The sequence below is a fragment of the Typopeltis vanoorti genome, chromosome 16 (genome assembly GCF_054136105.1).
Source record: "Typopeltis vanoorti isolate ZY-2024b chromosome 16, IOZ_Tvanoo_1.0, whole genome shotgun sequence".
NCBI lineage: Eukaryota > Metazoa > Arthropoda > Arachnida > Uropygi > Thelyphonidae > Typopeltis > Typopeltis vanoorti.
The window spans coordinates 42,694,845-42,717,488 of NC_143564.1; the positions used below are offsets into that span (position 1 = coordinate 42,694,845).

A 22,644-nucleotide genomic window follows, 5' to 3' on the forward strand; every position below is an offset into this window, starting at 1 on the left:
GATCACTTCTAAAGTCTGGATCTTTGTCTAGTTACAGGTCAGCATGAAATAGCAAATTTCTTTCAGATTGAGTTGATGTAGATCTAATTGTTTATTATTATTAAGAGAGACCTCCAAGGAATCAGTAACTCATTGAGGGAGGCCATACTATTCTCACCAGCTGTCACCTATTCTTGAATTCATTCATGCTACTTGCATACACAACATCCAACGGCAATCCATTCCAATCAAGCACCACTCTATGAGACAATAATCTAGCCCTCACCTCTTCTTCACAGTATTCATTGTCATCTTCCAAGGATGACCTTGTGCCCTTTTCCCCACCTCCATAAAATGAAAAATTCCACTACTGTATAACCCTTTCAGAAGTTTGTCTCAATCATATCACCCCTCTTTCTCCTGTTTGCTAGTATCTGCATGATACAAATTCTCAATCTATCTTCATAATCAGCATTCTACAATGGTGATATCATTTTTGATGCTCTCCTTTGCACTCTCCACTGTATCAGGATGACAAGAAACTAGGAGACCAGACCAATGCACAATAGTCCAAGTGAGGTCTTATCAAGGCCTTGTAAACAGGCAAAATGACTTCCTTATCTTTACATGTCAAAGTTCGTTTCAGCATTGCAATTATTTTTTGGGTTGAATTTGAAATCTTGGCTACGTGGCCCCTCAACTTCAACTTCCTAACACTCCAAGATCATTAGCCTGATCAGTTTCTTCTAGCATAATCCCACCAATATAATACGACATGACCTCACATTTATTAACATTGAATTTACAGCCATTTTCACACTCCCACAATTCAAATCTTTCTGCAAGTACTGCATATCAGCAGTACTCCTTATTACCTTACCTATCTTTGCATCATCATCAGCAAATAGCTGTATGTCATGCATCAAATCCTTCCCAATGGCATTGATGTACAGATTGAATAACAATGGACCAAGGACTGATCCTTGAGGCACACCACTGGTTACCTTGAATCTTGCAGACTCGCATCTCTCATATGCCAGTTTTTGATTCCTGTCAGTCAGCCATCCTCTTATCCATGCTAATATTTTATAATCCAATCCCATATTATCTACTTTATGCAACAATCTTTTATGCTGTATTCTGTCAAAAGCCTTGGCAAAATCCAAAAGTATCATTGTATTCATTTCCCTTGTCTAACTCAGTCAGTGGTAACATTATTATAGAATATGAGCAAGTTACTAAAACATGATCTTCCCTTAGTAAACTCAAGCTGTTGGCTGCAAAGAGATTCTCTCAACCCATTTCTGAATGCAAGCCCTAACCAACTTTTCCAAAACCTTCACCACCACCACTCCTGAGATACTGATTAGTGGATAGTTGAATACATCAGTCTCTGCACCACCTTTGTGCAATGGGATTAACATTCTTTCCACTAATGTGGAATCTTCCTTGATTTGAGACTCAAATTATAAAGTCAGGTCAAAGGCATAGCCATTTGAACACACTTTTGGCATCCATGCTGTGATATCCCATCAGTCCCTACTGCAGAATTCTTATTCAGTTTGTGCAGCAGCTCTAGTACTTCCTCTTCATACAGTGACGAGTTCAATTTAGCATATATACCAGGTTGATAGCTTCTAGCAAAATGGCTATTCGTTATTTAAACAACCACTTCTGCATCAGTCACCCACATACCATTTGCATTCAGTAGAGTTATTCTTTCAGATTCATTCCTTCTTTTACTAGTAGCATAAAAATATAATTCTTTTGGGTTGTCTTGAACTTGCAGAGCCAGTTTCTTTTCATACACAGACTTATCTTTCCGTACAACACTTGTGACTCTTCTGGCCCATTGCTTATAATTATCATAACTGACACCATCCTTATGCACATGGCATTTCTTCCACATCATCCTTTTACTTCTGAATCTCTTGCTTAATAAGATTACACATCCATTTGACTCCTACCCTATTTATTCTTCGAACTCTCAGGACACATTCTGATATTGCATCATTTAAGTATTTTTTAATGCTTCCTATGCACTGTCTATGTTCTTCCCATCCAGCAACCATACCATTGCACTGAACTTAGTATACTCAGCTGGTCATAATTTCCTGCTTTGTAGTTCAGCATGTATCCTTTTCTGCATGGAACATTCATAAACTTATCCACTTCCCAAGTGAATGCTGAGCAAGAGTTTTTCTCTCTTAACGTTTCTTCAGAGTCTGGCTCCCACTAAAAGGGGGGCTTAAGATTTTTTTTTGGGGGGGGGTTGCCTTGAGAGAGCAATATAAGTCTCTGGGGTTGGTGTTTTCCGGCGTGTTGGTGAATGCCTTCTCCCTGGAATGTGAGCCGTTATGCCCAGTGTTAGGGTGAGCCTGTTACTGAATGGAACCAATGCTGAGTTGAACAATCATTTGGTCACTTGTAGGGAGTGGTCTGGGAGATCACCTAATTTATTTTTTATTTATTTTTTTTTTTTACTCATGGTGGTGGCGGGCAGTAGATGGCATTGGTGTAGTTGGTGGATTGAGTGGTGGAGACAGAAATGTAGAGTAGTTGTCCTCCCTCAATGAGTCTTTGGAATCCCTGGAGGTGTCACATAATAATAATAATACTATATGATCACTGTCACCAACCAGAGGCAGAATAGTTATGCTTTAACTGAAACCCACTCAGACACTACAATCAGATCTAACACTCTTCGACCATGAGTTCCTGCTGTCACATACTTTTTGAGGAAGTTGACTCGCAACTGCTCAATAAATTCAGTTTCCTTCTTCTCATGCGATTTCACAGCTTCCCAATCATTGTTTGGATGATTTAAGTCCTCCATTACAGTTTCGCTTTTTGCAGCCATCATATTTATAAGATTAAGCATTTCTTTGTCACTAGCAACTGATACACCTGGTCTGTAACAACACGCTGCTATGTATTTGCTATGTATTTAATCTTGTTAGACTCCACCTCTTACCAGATACCAGTATTGCAGCCATAGATCTCAACTCTAACTAGATTCAAGTTATCTGATGTCATTAGCAACATGCCCCCCCCCCCCCACTCTCCTATCCTTCTTAAAAATACTGTGCCTTTTGCACTCAATACCAGTTAGTATGTCTGCTTCTTATAGCCAGGTCTCACTAATTCCAGCAGTATGAGGTCCCAATATATTAACCAAGGCAAGAAACTACTCCTTTGTTTCTGATACTCCTAGCATTCATGTACAGACATAAGTTACCTGCATGCTCTTTTGCATACTCTTGTCTGTGATCTGCATGACACAGTTCGACAACTTGCAGACCTCTGTTCTTATCTAATTCCTTACTTATGCAGATATCTTTACAAATGCTTAATAGATCTGAACCAGACAAACTCAAAAACGTTTTCTTCATAATTATTTCCATAATAATAACCATTCCTATCATTAATGCAGTTAATGATGGGAATGTTTGATTGAAATAGATTTATTTTGGTGTTCAAAATGAATATATCTCTATCTCCATTCTTAAATCTGCTTCTAAATCCCCAAAATCATAATTCTTGATTTCTTTGTATTATTTTCTGTTTCAAGCTTCTACCAAAGTACACTTTTCTTTCAAAAATTGTTACATTACCAGTTTCATAGTCTCATAATTTCATTTTTATTTGCCATAACACATGAATCATCATTACTATTATTTCCTGACCTCCAAGACTTGTAGGTCAGCACAAAGTCAATCACACTACTCCTTAAACTCATCTATTGCAGAAAAAATGATGTAGGATTTAGGGATCTGTGGTCTGTGTTTGATGGAAAGAAAGAGTTGTGCAATGCTCTTGGACTGCATCTAAACAGTTTTGGTTTTGGGCATTCGGAGAGATCTTTGTTCACCAAGCATGCTAAAGCACAAATAGGAAAACTTAAGTAATTAGAATGTAAGTAGGTGAGTTTGTGTGGAGCCACCCAAAAGGTGAGTGACTGTGAGAATGACCAAGAGCGGAATCTAGTTTTTCAAGCAGAAAATATGGAATAGGATAGTAAATTCAGGAAGTAAAGGTGATTGGGGGCCTAAAGGAGTGCTACAGTTTTTATATAGTAATGCTGGAAGTATCAGTAACAAGTGGCAGGAGTTCTGGGCATTGGTTAGTACAACCTCGCCAAAAGTTATAGCCATTATTGAGACTTGGTTAACAGCAGATGATGTGGTTACAGGGATAGAATGTGAAGGGTTTAATATTTTGAGGGAAGATAGAGAAGACAGGATGGGGAAGGGGAGGAGTACTGCTGATGATAGCAGATGAATTGCAGCCAAAAAAAAATAGGTGATAGGCAGGAGAGTGTTTGTTCATTTGAAGCAATTCAATTTGAAGTAAATATACAGTGGTGGAATTTATACATCTACTAATGGAATTTATACATCTACTAAGAGATAATTACTCGAGGCAGCATGTTTATGGAGAGGCTAGGGGTGCGAGAGTATCGGACCTGATCATAGGATCAGAAGAGCTATCCATAACCAAGGTGATCACATTGCCTCCGACTGAATGACATGCATTGGCAAACTAGTACAATGAGCACAGCTGAGTGATTATTATGGGAGACTTCAACTATGGGGGGGTAGAGACTGGAAGGAATAAAGAACACCTGGCAGGTAGGAAATGGAATTTATACATCTACTAAGAGATGATTATGGAGAGGCTAGGGGTGTGAGAGTATCAGACCTGATCATAGGATCAGAAGAGCTATCCGTAACCAAGGTGATTACATTGCCTCCGATTGATGAAAGTAACCATGCGGTCTTCACTTGGAAAATTGTGCAACATGAGGAATATTCTGTCATGATGGGGTATATGTGGAACTACAAGGCAATGATTATGACAAGCTTGGGAAGTAGCTCAAATCTGTGGCATAGCATAAAACTGCAGGGTAAGGATGTTAGTAGTGCATGGGAGAGAGATAAGGATCATCTAGATCGATGGTGGTGAACCTTTTTATGTGCGCTTGCCAAAAATTTAAAAATCAGTTGCTGACGTGCCAGGCAGTTTTTAATAGGGGAAAAATTGAATTAATAGAAAATTAATCTACTTTATTTATTTATAAATTTATTATATATATATATATATAAATATATATTTATATATAAATTTATAATATTATTCAGTGTAAAATTGATTATTGTATTATTAAATTGATTTTAATGATGTTGGTTTGAAAAAAAAAAAACGGTAATGAGAAAAATATATATGCATTGTAACTCATCATAGAAATCAGCTGAGCAGGGGAAGCAGCAGAAGGATGTCAACTTGTCGGCGAAATGCTTAACGTATTTACTCGAACATAACTTGTCCTTGAGTGTAACTCGCACCCCTGATTTTACTTTATGAAAAAAGACATTAAAAAGTTTTGCATATATCTTTCACATGAAAAAAGTTTGAACATTGGAAATTTTTGCAGAAGTCATATTTTCACACCTTATTATTAAATTACTCTGGATTAGAGAAATATGTTGGAAGTTTTTTCACTTGGTTAGACATAAATGGCACTGAGCCAAGCGCACACTTAGGTGGGTGCTTGGCTCAGTGCCATGGCATGTAAAACTGCAAGGGCTGGATGTTGATAGTGCATGGGAGGTGGTTAAGAAGTGTTTGCAGGAGGCAATGACCAAGAGTCCGAATAATAAATCAAGTAGGGGTTAAATGGATGAATAACACTATTAAGCTTGAGCTGCAAAAAAAGAAACAGTTGTGGAGGGAATTTAAGGAGAAAGGTGACCAGCAGGCGCAGGAACAGTATAAAGCTCAGGCCAGGATGGTAACAAGGGTGGTAAGAAAAGCAAAAGCGGATTACGAAAGAAAATTGGCCATGCAGGCTAAAGAGAATCCCAAACAGTTTTTTCAATATGTTGCAAGTAAAAAGAAAAATGTTCATGGTAGAATGATCTTAAAAAATGCCGAGTGTTGGGAGGTAACCGAATCATTCAATATGGTGGAATTACTGAGCAAGCACTTTGCAAGAGTACATCATCCAGGTGGTGACATTGCAGGAATGGAAGAACCAACAGCTTATACTGGAATTGTGATGAATGAAGTAGAGGTAACTAGTCTATTACAGAACCTCAATGTCAATACATCTGTGGGATTGGATGGTATACCAGCTCGTGTCGTACGTGAAGCGGCTAAAGAATTGTCAGTGCCCTTGACCATTTTGTTTAATTTGAGCCTCGGGTCTGGGTCAGTCCCAAGGGGGTATAAAGAGGGGAAAATAGTTCTGCTGCATAAAGGTGGTTCCGAGGCTGCTGTTGAAAATTACCGGCCAATCAGCATAGCAGGGATCATTATCAAGGTCTTTGAGAAAATAGTCAAGAGGAAAATACAAGATTGGATAGAAGAAAATGGGATACCGTATCGGGGACAGTATGGTTTTGTGAAGGGTAGGTCATGCCTCAGTAACTTGCTCACGTATTATAACACAGTGACGGCTGAACTGGATAAGGGTAATGGGTTTACAGTGATTCTACTGGACCTTGCTAATGCCTTTGACAGGATACCACATGGAATTCTAATCAGTAAATTGCAGCATATGGGGATGGATATAGGGTTGGTGAGATGGATAGGAGGGTGGTTGACGGAGAGATATCAGAGAATGGTTTATTCAGGAGTAGAGTCCACAAGACAGCCTGTGACTAGTGGTGTGCCACAAGGATCTGTTCTTGGACCACTGCTGTTTAATTTGTTCATTAATGATATAGGAAAGGATCTGAGAGGAACAGTTCATTTGTTTTCGGATGATGCAAAGTTGGGTAGGGCAATAGTGAATGCAGATGACGTCAAAATTTTGCAAGATGATTTGGGTAGATTGGAGGTCAGGGCTAAGGTGAATGGATGTCAATTTAATGTGGCAAAATGTACGGTTATACATTTTGGGGTGAAAAGATTAGCAGCAGTTTACTAGATTGGTGGAACAGTACTCCAGGAAATTGATGAGGCACGAGATTTAGGAGTGTTGGTGGATAAGGAGCTGAAGTTTAGGCCACTGATTTGGCCACTTTTGCAAAGCAAAAGTGGCCAAATCAGCTCATCAAATCACTTGGTTGCTGAAGAATACGTTGACAAGCGGAGACAAGCAGGTTATAGTTCCTCTGTATCGAGCCTTGATAAGACCCCATCTCAACCTGTGCCCAGATTTGGTCACCTAGGTTTCTTCTTGATGAAGAGGAGGTGGAGAGGATCCGGAGGCGAGTGACCAAGATGATAGCAGGTCTGTGAAATGAACCTTATGAGAACAGGTTGAGGATTTGTGGGTTGCAAAAATTGGTTGATAGGCAGAAAAGGGGAGTATGATTGAGACATTCAAATTACTGAAGGGTTTCTATAAAATTAATTCAGAAGATATTTTTGAGAACAGGGCTGGTTGTGGGAGGACTAGGGGGCATCCATGGAAACTGGACAAAAGTGTGGTTAGTAAAGGTGTTAGAGCTGGGTTCTTTACTTTTAGAGTGGTGAATGAGTGGAATGCGCTCCCAGAGTCTGTGGTGGATGCTGTTGACAGTGAATGAGTTTAAGGCGAGGTATGATAGATACTGTATGAATGTCGAATAGTTGTGATGAATATGATTTGGGGCCTCCCTCGATTAGTCTAATGACCCCCTGGAGTTGCCCGTAATAATAATAATAATAATAATAATAATAAATTATATATTTAGTTTAATCCTTTATCCAAGTGTAAGCAAACAAATTTTGCTCCTGGACATGTATAATGCTATGCAGTATGGGAAGGGTCACTACCCAGACTGGTTTTGACCTTTATTGAGGTCTCTTCAGTGGGAGCCAGACCCAGAGGTGATACCAAGTTTGAAGTAATGCAGAAGTCATATTTTCACACTTTATTATTAAATTACTCTGGATTAGAGAAAGATGTTGGAAGTGTGTTACCTTTTGGCAACTGGTATAGGAAAATTTCTGCATTGCTTCAACTTTGGTATCACCTCTCCTTGCAGACAGTGGCCCTTCCCTTAATGCATGGCAGTATACATGTCTGCAAGGAGATGTGCTTTGCATTATGGGAGATACTGAGACAAGGAGTGATGAGAGCTTGGTCCACCTTTGCTACAAGTTGCCAAGGGATGTACCACCTTACCTCAGTCCTGAAGATATTTTCAGGTGCAAACTTTGTTTGCTTACACTTGGATAAAGGATTAAACTAAATTTATTATAGTCTGGCCAAGTGCAAAATAAACTTCCAACATCTTTCTCTAAATCCAGAGTAATTTAATAATAAGGTGGTACACCGGTTGGCAACTTGTATAGGTAAATATGACCTCTCCATTGCTTCTACCCCTTAGTATCACCACTCTAGGTCTGCCTCCCACTGACGAGACCTCAATAAAGGTTGAAACCGGTCTGGGTAAATATGACCTCTCCATTGCTTCTACCCCTTAGTATCACCACTCTAGGTCTGCCTCCCACTGACGAGACCTCAATAAAGGTTGAAACCGGTCTGGGTAGTGGCCCTTCCCTTAATGCATGGCAGTATACATGTCTGCAAGGAGATGTGCTTTACATTTTGGGAGATACTGGGACTAGGAGTGATGAGAGCTTGGTCCGCCTTTGCTACAAGTTGCCAAGGGATGTACCACCTTACCTCAGTCCTGAAGATATTTTCAGGTGCAAACTTTGTTTGCTTACACTTGGATAAAGGATTAAACTAAATTTATTATAGAACAAATGGGGATGGACATGACACTGGTTATGTGGATAAGAGGGTGGCTGCTGGCAGATATCAAAAAGTGGTATATGGAGATGCAAAATTGAGGTGAAAACAGGTGACTAATGGTGTGCTGCAAGATTTGGTGCTGAGACCATTGCTGTTGAATTTGCAAATAAATGATATAGAAAATAACCTGAAAGGAAATATTCAGTTGTTTGCTGATTTTGCAAAATTAAATAGGGTAATAGTTAATCAGGGCGGTGTGGAGAGTTTGCATGACGATTTAAATAGGCTGTCAGTATCGGCAAAACATGATGTGGAGAAATGTAAAGTTATGCATTTTGTGATAAATAGATTACAAGCTGTGTATCACATTGATGGCACTGTGCTCCAGGAAATAGATGAAGCTAGAGATTTAGGGGTGGTGGTGGACAAAGAGTTAAAGTTTAGAGGACATATTGCTAAGGTAGCTCATAAGATTACTTGGCTATTGAAGAACACATTAACAAGTAGAGATAAGGATTACCGAGTTCAAGTCTGGTCTCCTGGATTTCTTCAGTATGGAAAAGTCATGGAGAAGATTCAAAGGCGAGTGACCAAGATGGTGAGCAGTCTGTGGAATGTTCCCTATAAAATATATTGAGCGTATTTGGATTGCAGAAGTTGGTTGATAGGAGAAAAAGAGGGGATATGATAGAAACATTTAATTTGCTTAAAGGGTTTTATAGGATTGATGCAGGGGAAGGGTTTCAGCACTTTTCTTGAGGGGAAAGAACAAAGAGTCATCCCTGGAAATTGAATGAAGGTGTGGTTAGTAGGGATGTGAGGACTAGATTTTTTGCTTGGAGAGTGGTGAATAAGTGGAATGAGTTACCAGTGTCAGTTGTGAGTTCAAGGAGAGGTATGATAGATTGTGTGGATCAATTGGGTCTCCCACAATGACTCTTTGGACTCCAAGGAGGTGCCTGTACAATAATAATAATAAATAATCTACTGTCCACATGTTCAGCACCCTCTCAGGCAATGCAATCCATGATCTTTTTTGGCTGCATAAATTTGGGAAACCTACATCAGAAGACATATAATAAAATTAGTTTAATCCTTTATTCAAATGTGAGCAAACAAAGTTTGCGCTTGAAAGTATCTTCAGGACTGGGGTAAGGTGGTACAACACTAGACAACTCATTGCAAAGGTGGAGCAAGATACCAACACTCCTATCTCAGTATCTCATGTAATGCAAAACATCTCCTTGCGGATATGTCTAATCTTATGCATTAAGGGAAGGGCCACTACCCAGACTAGTTTCGACCTTTATTGAGGTCTCTTCAGTGGGAGCCAGGCCCAAGTGGAGATACCAGGCAGAAGCATTAGCAGGTCATCTCCACCTATAGGAGTTGCCAAATGGTGTGCCACCCTTTTTTAATAAATTACTCTGGATTTAGAGAAAGATGTTGAAAGTTTATTTTTCACTTGGTTAGAGTATAATAAAATTAGTTTAATCCTTTATCCAAGTGTGAGCAAACAAAGCTTGCGCCTGAAAGTATCTTCAGAACTGGGGTAAGGTGGTACAACACTAGGGCAATTCGTTGCAAAGGTGGAGCAAGCTACCAACACTCCTATCTCAGTATCTCCTATAATGCAAAATACATCTCCTTGCAGATATGTCTAATGTTATGCATTAAGGGAAGGGCCACTACCCAGACTAGTTTCGACCTTTATTGAGGTCTCTTCAGTGGGAGCCTTACCCTAGTCCTGAAGATACTTTCAGGTGCAAACTTTGTTTGTTCACACTTGGATAAAGGATTAAACTAATTTTATTATACTCTAACCAAGTGAAAAATAAACTTTCAATACATCAGAAGACCTTCTGCCCAATCGCCCAAGAATACCAACATTGTCCACTAGAGGGCACCATCAGGACTTTAGGAGAAATAATAGCTTCCTACTTCTTCCTCACTTACTGTTTTGTTGTGCCTGTGTGCACGTGTCTTGTACTTAAGTTCTTGAAAATGGCAATGTGATGTTGCCGAAATATTGAAATATATTAAAATTTATTTTAATATATATCCTAGTACGTTGTAATTTCCTTAAATTATATAGTGAAAATGCATAACCAACGTCTAAGTGTTTCCACTAGAATCCATGCTCTTACCACTCTCCATATAAAAACTTACATCTTACCCTTTTACTTATTACTCCCATTTGCAACTTTAGGGATGGCCCCTTGTCCTTGCTACTTCCCCTTGCTCTACTATATGAAAAATCTTCTTAGTGTTAATACAGTCATAACTCTTCAATAGCTTAAATATCTTGACCATATCCCCATTTGTCTTCTATCTGCCAAACTCATCAGTCTGCATAACTTTTTATAAGAGAGTAACAGCTGAGTTGGATAAAGGAAATGGCCACACAATGATTTTGCTGGATTTTGCAAAGCGTTTGACAGAATTCCACATGGAACACTGTTACGCAAATTAGAACAAATGGGAATGGACATGACACTGGTTTTACGAATAAGAAGGTGGCTGCTGGCAGATATCAAAAAGTGGTATATGGAGGTGCAAAATTGAGGTGAAAACAGTCCTGATATCATTTTTATGTCTCTGTACCCTCTCCAAGGTTACTTTGTCCCCATCAAATCCCAGTGACCAGATCTCAGCATAAAAATATAGATGTGGTAAATATAGTATGAAGTATTCTATCTGTGGATCCCAAATTTTAAAACCTTTCATTTAGTTTTATTAATCTGATGTCCCCATTCGTTTGTCTAACTTTCCAGCCTATTCAAGTCCTCTTGAAGAGCCAAAACTTGGGCATTGTTGCTAATAATCCTCTGAAGCTTCACATCTGCAAACAACTGAACATCTCTGTGTATTCCTGTGACAGTATCATTGACATAAAAATTGAACAGCAATGGATTTTGAAACTCACCGAACCAACTTCACTGCCTCCACCTTCATCCCAACTTCTTCTGTCCTTTGAAACAGTCTTCCCAACTCTGCCTTCCCCAGATTACAACTCTCATCTCTTCAAGCAAAAAGTGAATAGATTCCTCTTGCCTTGTGGCTTTTTATGTGTGGATCAGACATTAAGAAATAAATAAATAATAATAATAAAAACACCAGGACTGAACCCTGTGGAACTCCTTTTGTAACCTTCTTACTCTCTCCTGTTGCTCTCCCATATACAACTCTCTGACGTCTATCAGAGCCAATCTCCAATCCAATCCATTACCCTGATATCCGAACTTCATATGTTGCAACTTAACAACCAACTTGTCATGTGGCACCCTATCAAATGCCTTCAAAATATCCCCCCAAAAAATGACAGTATATACCTTCTCTCACCTATTGCTCTTATTACACTATTGTAAAAGGTTACCAGATTACTAAAAGAAGAGCACCCTTCTTTTAGTAATCCATGCTGGCCTGGATATATAAAATTTTCCTCATCTACCCAATTTTGTATACGAGCTCTTACCAATTTCTTCAAAATCTTAACTGCTGAAGAAATACAAAATGCCCATACTCATATTTTGATGCCTCCCTTCTACTGCTACCTTTATGCAATTCTGCTGTAAAATCTCATATGGTGAAATAAAGAAAATTTTTTTGCCTATATCAATTTTACATGGGTCATAAAATATATAAAATTAGAAGTGTATATAACTCCTATATTTCACTGACCTTAGAGATTATTGTTCACCTCCAGCTCACTACCATAATCCTGTCTAATCCTTTTAGTTATATGCTTGTAGTTCTACATTCAGTTATTTTCACAATATAATACAAAGTTCAATACATTAAAGCAGGTTATATACACTTCTAATTTTATATATTTTATGACCTATGTAAAATCGATACAGGTGAAAAATTTTTCTTTATATTTTCCAAGACTTGCATTAAACAGCTAAACTAATGGCACATCCCTGTAAAATGTTTGGTGAAATTGCATGTAAGCCCCTGCCTTATTAACATTTAGCATACTCTGTATTCAGAATATGTCCTCTTCCTTCACTTCTAACACTTCATCACTCGTTATCCTTCTAGGAATATAGCCTGCTGTACCAGGATGTAACATTCTAAGAAAGTGATCACTAAATAGTCAATTATGTCATCTGCTTTGGTCACCCAATTACCATCTCCTAGCAAGGTAATCTGACTACTATCATTTTTTCCTCCTACTCATCACATAGTGAAAAAACTTCTTGGGATTCTCTTGGATTGCAGCACCAGTATCCTCTCATATTTTATTTTTTCTCTCTTTACAATACTAGTAACTTTCCCCAACTGAGTCCTATATTCCTCGTGCAACTGTTCTCCACCTCTGTCTCTTAATATGTCTTCCATAATCTCTTTTTCTTCTGCACTTCCTCTTTTATTCCTTTTGTGATCCATTTGACTCCAGATTGCTTCATCTTCTTCACTCGAGATATACAATGTCATCACTGTCAACAATTTTTTCTTAAGTATCTCCCATGTACTAACAATCCCTCTTCCTTTAAATTCTTTCATCTATTGCACTGCTGCAAGCTGGTTTCTAAGTCTATGGTAGTCACCTGCCTTATAATTTTGCATAACTTTCTTCTGTTTTGATACCTTCCCCATGCCTATTCATCCCCCAAGTCAGGACTTGCATGGTCACAATTCATCTCTTATTATGAGTAACGCTCCACTAACACCATGTTTATCCTCCTTTTTATCTTACTATCCTGCAAAATATGCTATACCCTTTTATTTCTATCCCTGTTAGAACATCCCCTTCAGTTAACCAAGTTTCACTGATACCAACAACCTTTGGAGAGGCTGAGTTAATCAGTTCCACAAATTCTTCCCCTTTATTTCTAATGCTCTTAGCATTTATATGCAGAAAAACCAGTGCATTGCCAATATTCTTATAGTTATCACTCCCTTCATACTTCACCTGGTTCTGTAATATAGTGTACATCCTCTCATTTCTCAAGCTATTATCCCCACATGAGACCATCTCAGCTACATTCCACTTGTGCAATTCTAGTTTCCCTGTCCCAATACACCCACTTGCCCAAAAATAAGTCTCTCCAAATGCCTGTACCCTTTTGCATTCAAATGTAATCCATCACTTGCATATAACTCTCTTATATCTTCAAGCATCCACATATTCCAGACCTCTTTTCCTACACATTCTCACTATGTACTCCACTTTGTCTTACTGGGGCCATGCTCACTATTTATCCTCAAACATATTTGTGCTGCACTATCTCTAACATCAACCTGAAATCTCATACTGTATGATTCACATTACCTCTCAGGTCATTACTATCATCTCCTCCATATTTTCACCCCTCTTCACCACCAGTGCCACACTATCTTTCCAGGCATTTCCTTATAGAAATGCCTGGAAAGATAGAGATTAAGATAGATTAAGAGTCTTTCCTTATGGAAAGACTCTTAATCTTCCTCTTGTCTCTCTCTCTACCCTTTGCTTCCACACTCTCTTGATTTTCTGCAGTTTCCTCTCTTCCATTGTCTCTTTCATTTTCTTGCCTTCCTCTCTCCCTTGCTCTCTGAAGTCTTGTTCTACTCTCTCAACTTTCTGCAATCTCCACTCTTCTCCTGTCTTTCCCATTCTCTCTCTCTCTCTCTCCTCTCCTTCCTCTCTGATGATGTTCTCTTACACTTACTCTCATTCTTGTTGCAGTAGCCAACTTCTCCATCCTCCTAATATCTTCATTTGCCCTCCTCAAGTCAGTTTTCATGTCTTCAATCTCTGTTCTCATCAGCTCTGTTTCTCTCTCCACACAACCTGCTTTCAGTTTACATTCACACACTCACAATCATGGTCATGAGGCAAACCATTTCCATCTGCTACACCATCCAAGGTTAAATTCATATGTACATCTTTAGCATTCTTCTCATACTCCAACACATTCACACTGCTTGTTTACAAACCGAATTTCACCTCTTTCTTAAGCAGTATCTTTGCTGCTGCTAAATATTCCAAGATTGAGATACTTATGTCTCTCATTGCCTTGTATTGCCTACATGTCATGCACGCATACACATTCCTGTCTCCACCTGCCACATTTTTAAACATTGGGATGTGTACATACAAAATCAACAATAAAGAGCATCTTTGGGTTGGGTGCAACCTTAAAATTAGTTAACTATGCCATTGGATGCTTCACACATTCATTAGCAGAGTTTTTTTTATTTCATAATTTCTGCTGGTCCTCAGTTGATGAGAACCAGGAAAAACAGCTGTTCCTTGACATCTTAATCATTATCACAAATAAAAGGTGACAGGTGAATATACAACTCAGGTCAGAGTTCATATTTTCAGTAGTACAATACAGTATGTTAACACGTTCGCTGCCACACTACTTCGGCATAGTCTATTCCCGTATGCCAAGCAATTTCACTTCTTCAAGGTCAGTACGGTAATCTCGTTGCCAGCAGTAAGCGTCATACAAGTATACTCGTAGCTGGCTTGTGTAGCTGGTTTACCAACTACGAGTATACTCGTAGTTGGCAGCGAACGTGTTAAAGCAAATCACATAGCAAAGGGTGAATTCTCTAAACCTATCACTCATTTTCAAAATGTTTTAAATTGCAAAGGCATACATAATTTCTTTCAATAGTTAGTTATCTTGCTAAGTGAAGGATTATTAAGCTATTTATTTTATAACAACTTATAAATAAATCCTCTTATACATTTTAATTGCCCAAGGGAGTTAGTTACACTTTTTTTTTTCAGCCTTAAATTTTGGGAACTGGCATGCAGTTACGCTTCACTTATCGGCATTGCTACGATTGAGTGCATTCCCCATGATATGCTGGTAATGATTTTGCTAACGTGTGATTAACCACCTAACCGGCCATTATGGATAAAATACGCATCCTCATACGCTTCGTATCCATCACATATTTAAATGTAATATCAATGGTATTACAATTTTAACATGCACTTCGCATCCATGATAACCTTGACGTCTTGGCCAGTAGTGTTGTTGTGTCCCAATTTATGATTTTTATTCTATCTAGTTATTTCCCCTTTATCTATGTTCAACTATTATCTACGCACGAGATATCACCAAAATTTTTACTAATACTTAAGTTAATTCTCCCTTAGTACCCCTAATATTTGTATTTATACTGCGCCTTTTGGGATATTTAGTTTGAGATATTATATACAAAAACAAGGAGAAAGAACTCAAATATGTCTGAAAGTGAAACAATGTTGCAGTCGTGACACTTTATCTCCCGCGTGATTAGGTTCGTAATTTTTCAAGTGGTGCATTGGACAGCAATTTCAGACAACTTTTCTTATCATTGAACAAAGGTTTATTAAAAACTTTAACATAGTACAATTCAATTTTTGTTATTACTCAATTCAATGCTAAACTAAATACTTACAAACTAACATTAACTTATTACAAGTCATTAGGCTATGATCCTATAATGGGTGTTACGATCATGCCACCATAACAATTCAACACATAACTTCATGTGACATGGACATATAAGATTAATTCACACTATTTAACTATTCAAACTTAAGTAGATTAACTAAACCTTTTACTGCACTAACACACAACTATGACATTTTAACTTTCCCATACATTACAATAGACATGCAAAATTCTCAGGACACTTAATTATTCATATAACATTAACACTAGCCAGCTTACTTTTAACATGTTCTGTCAGATACTAAAGTCCTAGTATAAATTTTCCTTGGTCACTTCAACAGCTCCGTATTAGAATAATGATACTTATTGCAGACAAATTTTAGTTAACATTAGATATATTTTACAGTTCCTTTCTTTCTTGAGTTTTTCATATGGGCCTTTACCTTTTTCTGATTGAACTAGCTTGGTATAACCTCTCCGATAATCTGCTACTCCTACATTCCTTTTGGAGTTGAACTATGCTTACACGGTCTTAAACTTCCGTAATTCAGGACATACTTTGAATCATCTATATGACGGCTGTGCGACTTGCGACGTGGATATCGATATCTTTATAGCTTTCCCTTTCTCGTGGTTGTCACCGAAGTTGAAACACAAAGAATATGTTTCCTTTTCTTTGACTCTATGGCATTCTTCGCTTCTTACATAGGAAATCCGGAATCGAAATCCCGCTCACTTTTGTTTCCATGTTGTGACGACAGAGATATAACCCCAATCTCTACTCAGGAAAACTGTGTGAAACCTATGCCACAGAGCTCGTTGAGAACTCCTCGGGAACAGAACCAAAACAAAAACCAAAAAGCCTCGGGGGGGGGGGGGGGGGGGTTCCAATCCTTTATACTTGCTCTCCTAATGGCACCCTCTTTAACTTCTTTTCTCTGCCCCCTACTTGTTTTTACTTCACCGACCAATTAGGGTGGAGTTTTTTTTTTTCTGCCAAACGTCCTTTGGTCGGCGAGCCAAACGATGTCTCAATCCGGGAATCGGCCCTGAGCGATAGTCTGTTGTTTTTCTTTTGCTAGCCTCTAATTTAATCCCCTTTCCAAAATTTTTCTATGAATTTACTTAATAACTTAATCTCTAGCCTCTCACATACCATCTCTTATGACTAATCCTTTTCTGTCTTAACTTTTTTCATTTAAATCATATCACAATATTAATATATTCTTTCTTTCTTTTGTTAGTTAGTTTAACAAAAACCTTTATTTTTTTTATATATTTTATTGGATGCAAGAATCTTTCCTTTTCTTTCAATTAATTCAACTATTAGCTTTTATGCAGGGTTTTTAATTTATTTTATTTATTCTTCATGTTACACCATGATAGCTGAGAATTCTACATTCTTAAGATATCAGGTGTAACAGTGTGGTTAAGAACTAGAATTTCTTCTCGAGTGGAAAATCTTTCTTGCATGTATCTAATGATGACTAAGTTTGGAATTAGTTGAAAAAGAGACCTAAAGTTTCTTTAACCAGAACTGGTCACTCTTTCTTCAGGTCTTTCTTCTGCAGACCTAGCATTGTGGAAGTTACCATGAGGCTGCTTAAGGAAATTTTAATATTTATTTTTTAATTCTTTTCAGTGTGTATTTTAAAAATCTGAAAAGTAATTTTAGTTGTGCTAATCATTTGGACTTTGTATATTTAGTTAAGCTAAACATTTCACCTAATTACCTTTTGGGGAAAAATCTTGCAATTTAAATTCTTTTTCAGTTAAAATTCCAGCAGGGCTTTGTCCAGATTGCTAAAAGAAATGTTAGTATTGAATTTAAACCAAACTTTGTAAATAATAATAGCTTTTAGACAAGATATTAAATGTTATTTTCTTTTCAGATATGGCTACCATGTATGCAATAATTCATATTATATATGCCACCATCAGCCAACAATTACTGCAATGTTTGAACGGCTCAGAAACTTCTCTGGTTCGGAAACTGTAAGTAATATTTCTTAATTAAGTCAATTCACTGTCCAACCTGCTAACAAAAATGAATTTGCATTTTTGTCAGCAGGTTGGACATCAAACTCCAGATTGGATTTTTGATGAATGTTGATTTTATTAACATGTGCAGTTTCTTTCTAGAAACTGCACATGTTAATAAAACTTAGAACTTAGTTTTTAGATTAGTGCCTTTGTTTTGCTTGATGCTTACTAGTTGTAAGAAGATAGTGCCAAAGACATTGTCTATACTGATATACAGCATTTTCAACAGAATTACTACTAGGGTTTCTATTCCAGGATGAAAAATCCCTAGAAAAACAACTCAAGATTTTTGAGGCCTTTCATAAATTTAAAATTTTGAAGCAGAAAATGTCTCACTTTTTTTTATAATTTTTAATTTTAGTATATCATATAGATGATAGATCAGTGTTTCTCAGTTTCCTGTTAGAAGGACTCGAAACTGTTTAGCGGGGTCGCAACTGACATTTTTTAAAATGAAATATAATAATAGTGTATCTCACAGATTTCATAGCTTTAACACATTCACGCCAGACAGTGTCACACCTCACATGTTTCGCTTCAAGGGGGAACTTGCTTGTGGTATGTTGTCCCTGCATTAAGCAGGTACATTTTTACAAAGCTTTAAATACATATGGCATGCTGTTTTTTTTTTTTTTTTTTTTTTTTTTTTTTTTTTTTTTTTTTGATTAAATTTTTATTGTAAAATTAGTATTAGTGATGATGTATAGTGTTAGGGGAAGGGGGGTTGTTTATCATAATGCAGCTTAGGATTCCTTTTCGTTCCATTTGTCTCCGGTTTACACTAATTGTAGTCACATATAGTACAAAGACCAATTGTCTCTGTATTGTATTTAGGTGGTGCAGTAAAGCTACTTGTTTTTCTTGTATTTACATATGATGTCTTTTGGAGGAGGGAGGGAGATGTTTATCACTATTCAGTAACATTTTCATTTCAAAAAAAAAATACCAGCAGTAAACAAAAATCTGTTTATTCATGAACTTTCATGTTTTATGATAACCACACCTGTGGCCTTAAATATATTTCCTAATTTCTGCTTTGGTTGCTTTTTTTTCCCTGTGTTTCATTTAAATGTTATTAAAATTCATGTTTGATAAAAACTTATGTATTTGTTTTTATTTTGTCATTAGTAGTAAGGCCACACTGTTTTGTGAAACTTTTGTTTGTTTAGTATACACATAATTGAACTCTCAGTAGGTACATGAAAAATTACTTAGGTATAGTCAAAAGGCTTTAGTTTAGCTGACAAGGTATTGAGAGTATTTTTGCTCTCTCTAGGTTTCTATCTAGTCCTGATGAGAACCAACTATTTGAAACAGCCGTCATGCCAGTGAAACATGATTTATGCATTAATAAAGATGGCTATATCGGTTACTAATTATACTATCAGCATGTACCAAAAATCTGCCATGAAGAGATTATATGAAAAGACTGAAAATCATCCTGTGTTTTATATTGTGTGGATTTATAGCCAAAGCAGTTGAGGCCTATAAAGCCAATGTGATTATGTCTGTTAATTCCATGTGTTCTTATGTCCAGTTTTGAGAGCTTGTATCTTTTAAGTAGTGCAAACACCAAACTCCTGTACAGAAGGTTATATTCTTATAAGCTTTCTGGTAAGTTTTGAAACATTTTAAAGTTTCTTTGCCAGTTTGTCCACGAGTGGTATTTCATTTCCCTCCTACCACTCATATCTGAGAAGCATTCCACTATCTTCCACCCAGGGATGTGCCTTCTAGGGCTCTAGACTTTGCCAGTGAAAAAATGTTTTCCTCATATTTTGAAAGTTAAGAAAGTTTTTTGAAGGACATTAAGAGTATGTTACAATTTTGGAATCTGACAAGTGTGGCCTTGCTTCTCACACTATGGAATCAGACAAAATGTCTTCTTTCCAGGTAAATTTGATAGTCTTTTCCTTGAAACATGTGAAACACTAGAAAATCATTTGAATCTCAGCCGTTCAGATTGCATGCTAATCTTTTGGTTTTTGAGAAATTATCACTATTAATTGTTCATAATTTTTTTAAATTATTTTCTCTAGACAACTTTTTTACAGTTGTTCCTTTGAATAGTAATTGCATATTTCAGCTACAATTGAGACACAAATTAGTATGCACATAATTTACGACTCATTATTGCGATACATGTTTTGAACATAGTTAATGGTCTCTCACCCTGATGATGTCCATATATCATTGGATGAAATATGTTAGTTTTTGAATAAAATTCTATATATTTTTGTTACATATGTAAGCAGCAAAAGTTATTTAAATATGTCTTGTACACATGTTCCATTAAAACTATTTAAAAGAAAATTCATCTTCAAATAAACATTTTGTTGCTAATCTTGTTGGATAGTGCTTCCACTTTCCAACCAGTAGTCTGTGGGTTTGAATGTTATTTTGAACATGGATGTTTGTGTTTGTCTTTAGATGTACAAATTTCATGACTAATTTTCAACACTGACATCATCAATGTGAGGCCACCACTTGTTTATTGGATCGCCTGAGATGGTTTGAAATAGTTAGATTTTGGTAATGTAGGGCTTCTACTTTGTCGTTAGCTCAACCAACAGTACTAATGTATGATGAGTTCATCCTTCATGGATGAGATGCACATTTAAAGCAAAGAAATGTTTCATTGACTACTGGTCAACAAACTTTTCATAGAAGGTTTTTAGGTAAATTATGTGCATTTTATGCTGATTTTTAAAAGTTAAAATAAAATTTTTTCTGTCACCAAAGTTGCTTGGTGAAATAATGACAGTTTTTATTTTGTGAAACAAGTGATTCAAAAAAAAAAAAAAAAAATCAGAAAGGATAAGGATCTGCTACTTATGTGGCTCCCACCCACGAAAGGTTATTTGTAAACCTCTATAGTACATTCTTACTGTGAGTGGGCTGGGCTTATAAGAATTTTTTTTTTCTATTTCAATTGAGTTTTTGTATTTTTATTTATTTTTTAATAAAATTTATTTGTTAGTCCACAAATCCTGTTCTAGAGCATATAACATAACTTTTTCGAGCCTCTTCAGACCTACAATAAGTGGTTGTCTTGCATCAGGCAATAAAATTTATCTCCCACCTAAAGACAATCACAAACATCCATGCCATTGCAGGATTTGAAAACCCACACCACAGTTTGTTGATTAGAGAGCAGATACATTAACCACTCGGCCAACCAGATCAGTCTTTGATTTGCATGATTCTGGATATTACTGTTTACATATATGTTTAGAACACATTCGTATTTGTAACAGGTACCTTACATGTTGATTTTCAGTTAGTGACTTGAATTTGTCCAGTGAATCCTGTATTTTTCTTCTTAATCCTTAAATGCATTATGTTGCCAATTGACAATACTGTAAAAGTTGTAGCATTACAATGCATGTAAGTCATAAAATGCAACCAATGCACAGCATAGCCAATTGTCTACGTACTCCTCTCTACTTAATCAGCCAGTTGAAGCAACTGCAAACATTGTTTTACAACTAGGTAGCATTATACCTTAAAATCAAAGAATCTACTCTTTTGGAACCATTAGAAGAAATAGACTAACAAATTGTAAAACTATCCATAGAAGATAGTATTTTTATTTTAATTAATATGTTTATTTTTTTTCATCCAGTGCATTCAGGATTATCATAAATGTGTTATCTATCCAAAACACTTTTTGTATCATGGGTGGATTTTCTTATTGAAGAACGTTAACATTTAAATCTCAAAGGAGAAAGAAAGAGGTTGTAAGATGGTGAGATCAGGACACGGCGATATCTCATATGTGCTGTATTACTGTTCACCGTTCCAATCATATGGAGAAATTAAAAGTCCATTTAACAAACATAGATAACATTGATACTGAACACTTTACCAGATCAGGGGCTACTGGAAATGTTTGTTCAGATGAGGAAATTTAAAGTGATATATAATGAACAAACTCATCGTGACTTACTGATGGGGCAAAGCAGTATGTTATTGATCCACTGAATTTCCTGAGTGATTGTCTGTGCAATAAATTTGTCAGCATCATAACTTTGGCTTCTAAATTGTAAGATCAGAATCCTCTGGAAAGAGACACTAAATTATTCTTCAAGCACCAAAAAGACTCTTTTTATTTTTTTTTTTTCAATAACTTAGCTGTTTTGTTAATGATATGGATCCTCATGAACTTGTAAGTAGTGTATATTAATCAGTTCATCAAACTATGTTTGTCTTGCTGCATAATGGGTCATGCACACAATTTTCATTTGCTATCAAACTGAATACCATTTGGTTCCAGTAGCACATGCCACTGAATGTTTCACAAGAAGATGCATACTGTTATTATGATTATGATTAATAACCTTAGCATGGTTTACAACTTTCCTGCACAAAATTCTGTTCTGTTGATGAGAAGTAATTTTCAAAGAAATGACTGCTTCTTCATTTCTTAATGTTAGAGCTAGAAACATTGTCAGCACTAGAACTTTTCATTTTGGACATTTTAAAAGGTAGATCAAGTTGAAATAATTATGAAAGCCTAATTTTTGGCACAAATACTGGCATCAA

General features: G+C 36.8%; 1 protein-coding gene across 1 annotated transcript in view; it reads left to right on the plus strand.

Moving 5' to 3' along the window:
* Pgm2a (phosphoglucomutase 2) overlaps positions 1-22,644 on the plus strand; it is a 302,858-nt gene that overhangs the window by 249,337 nt on the left and 30,877 nt on the right. The window contains exon 13 of the mRNA XM_090406595.1: positions 17,949-18,051. Coding sequence (XP_090262721.1) covers positions 17,949-18,051 — 103 coding nt within the window. The remainder of the gene's footprint in view (positions 1-17,948; positions 18,052-22,644) is intronic.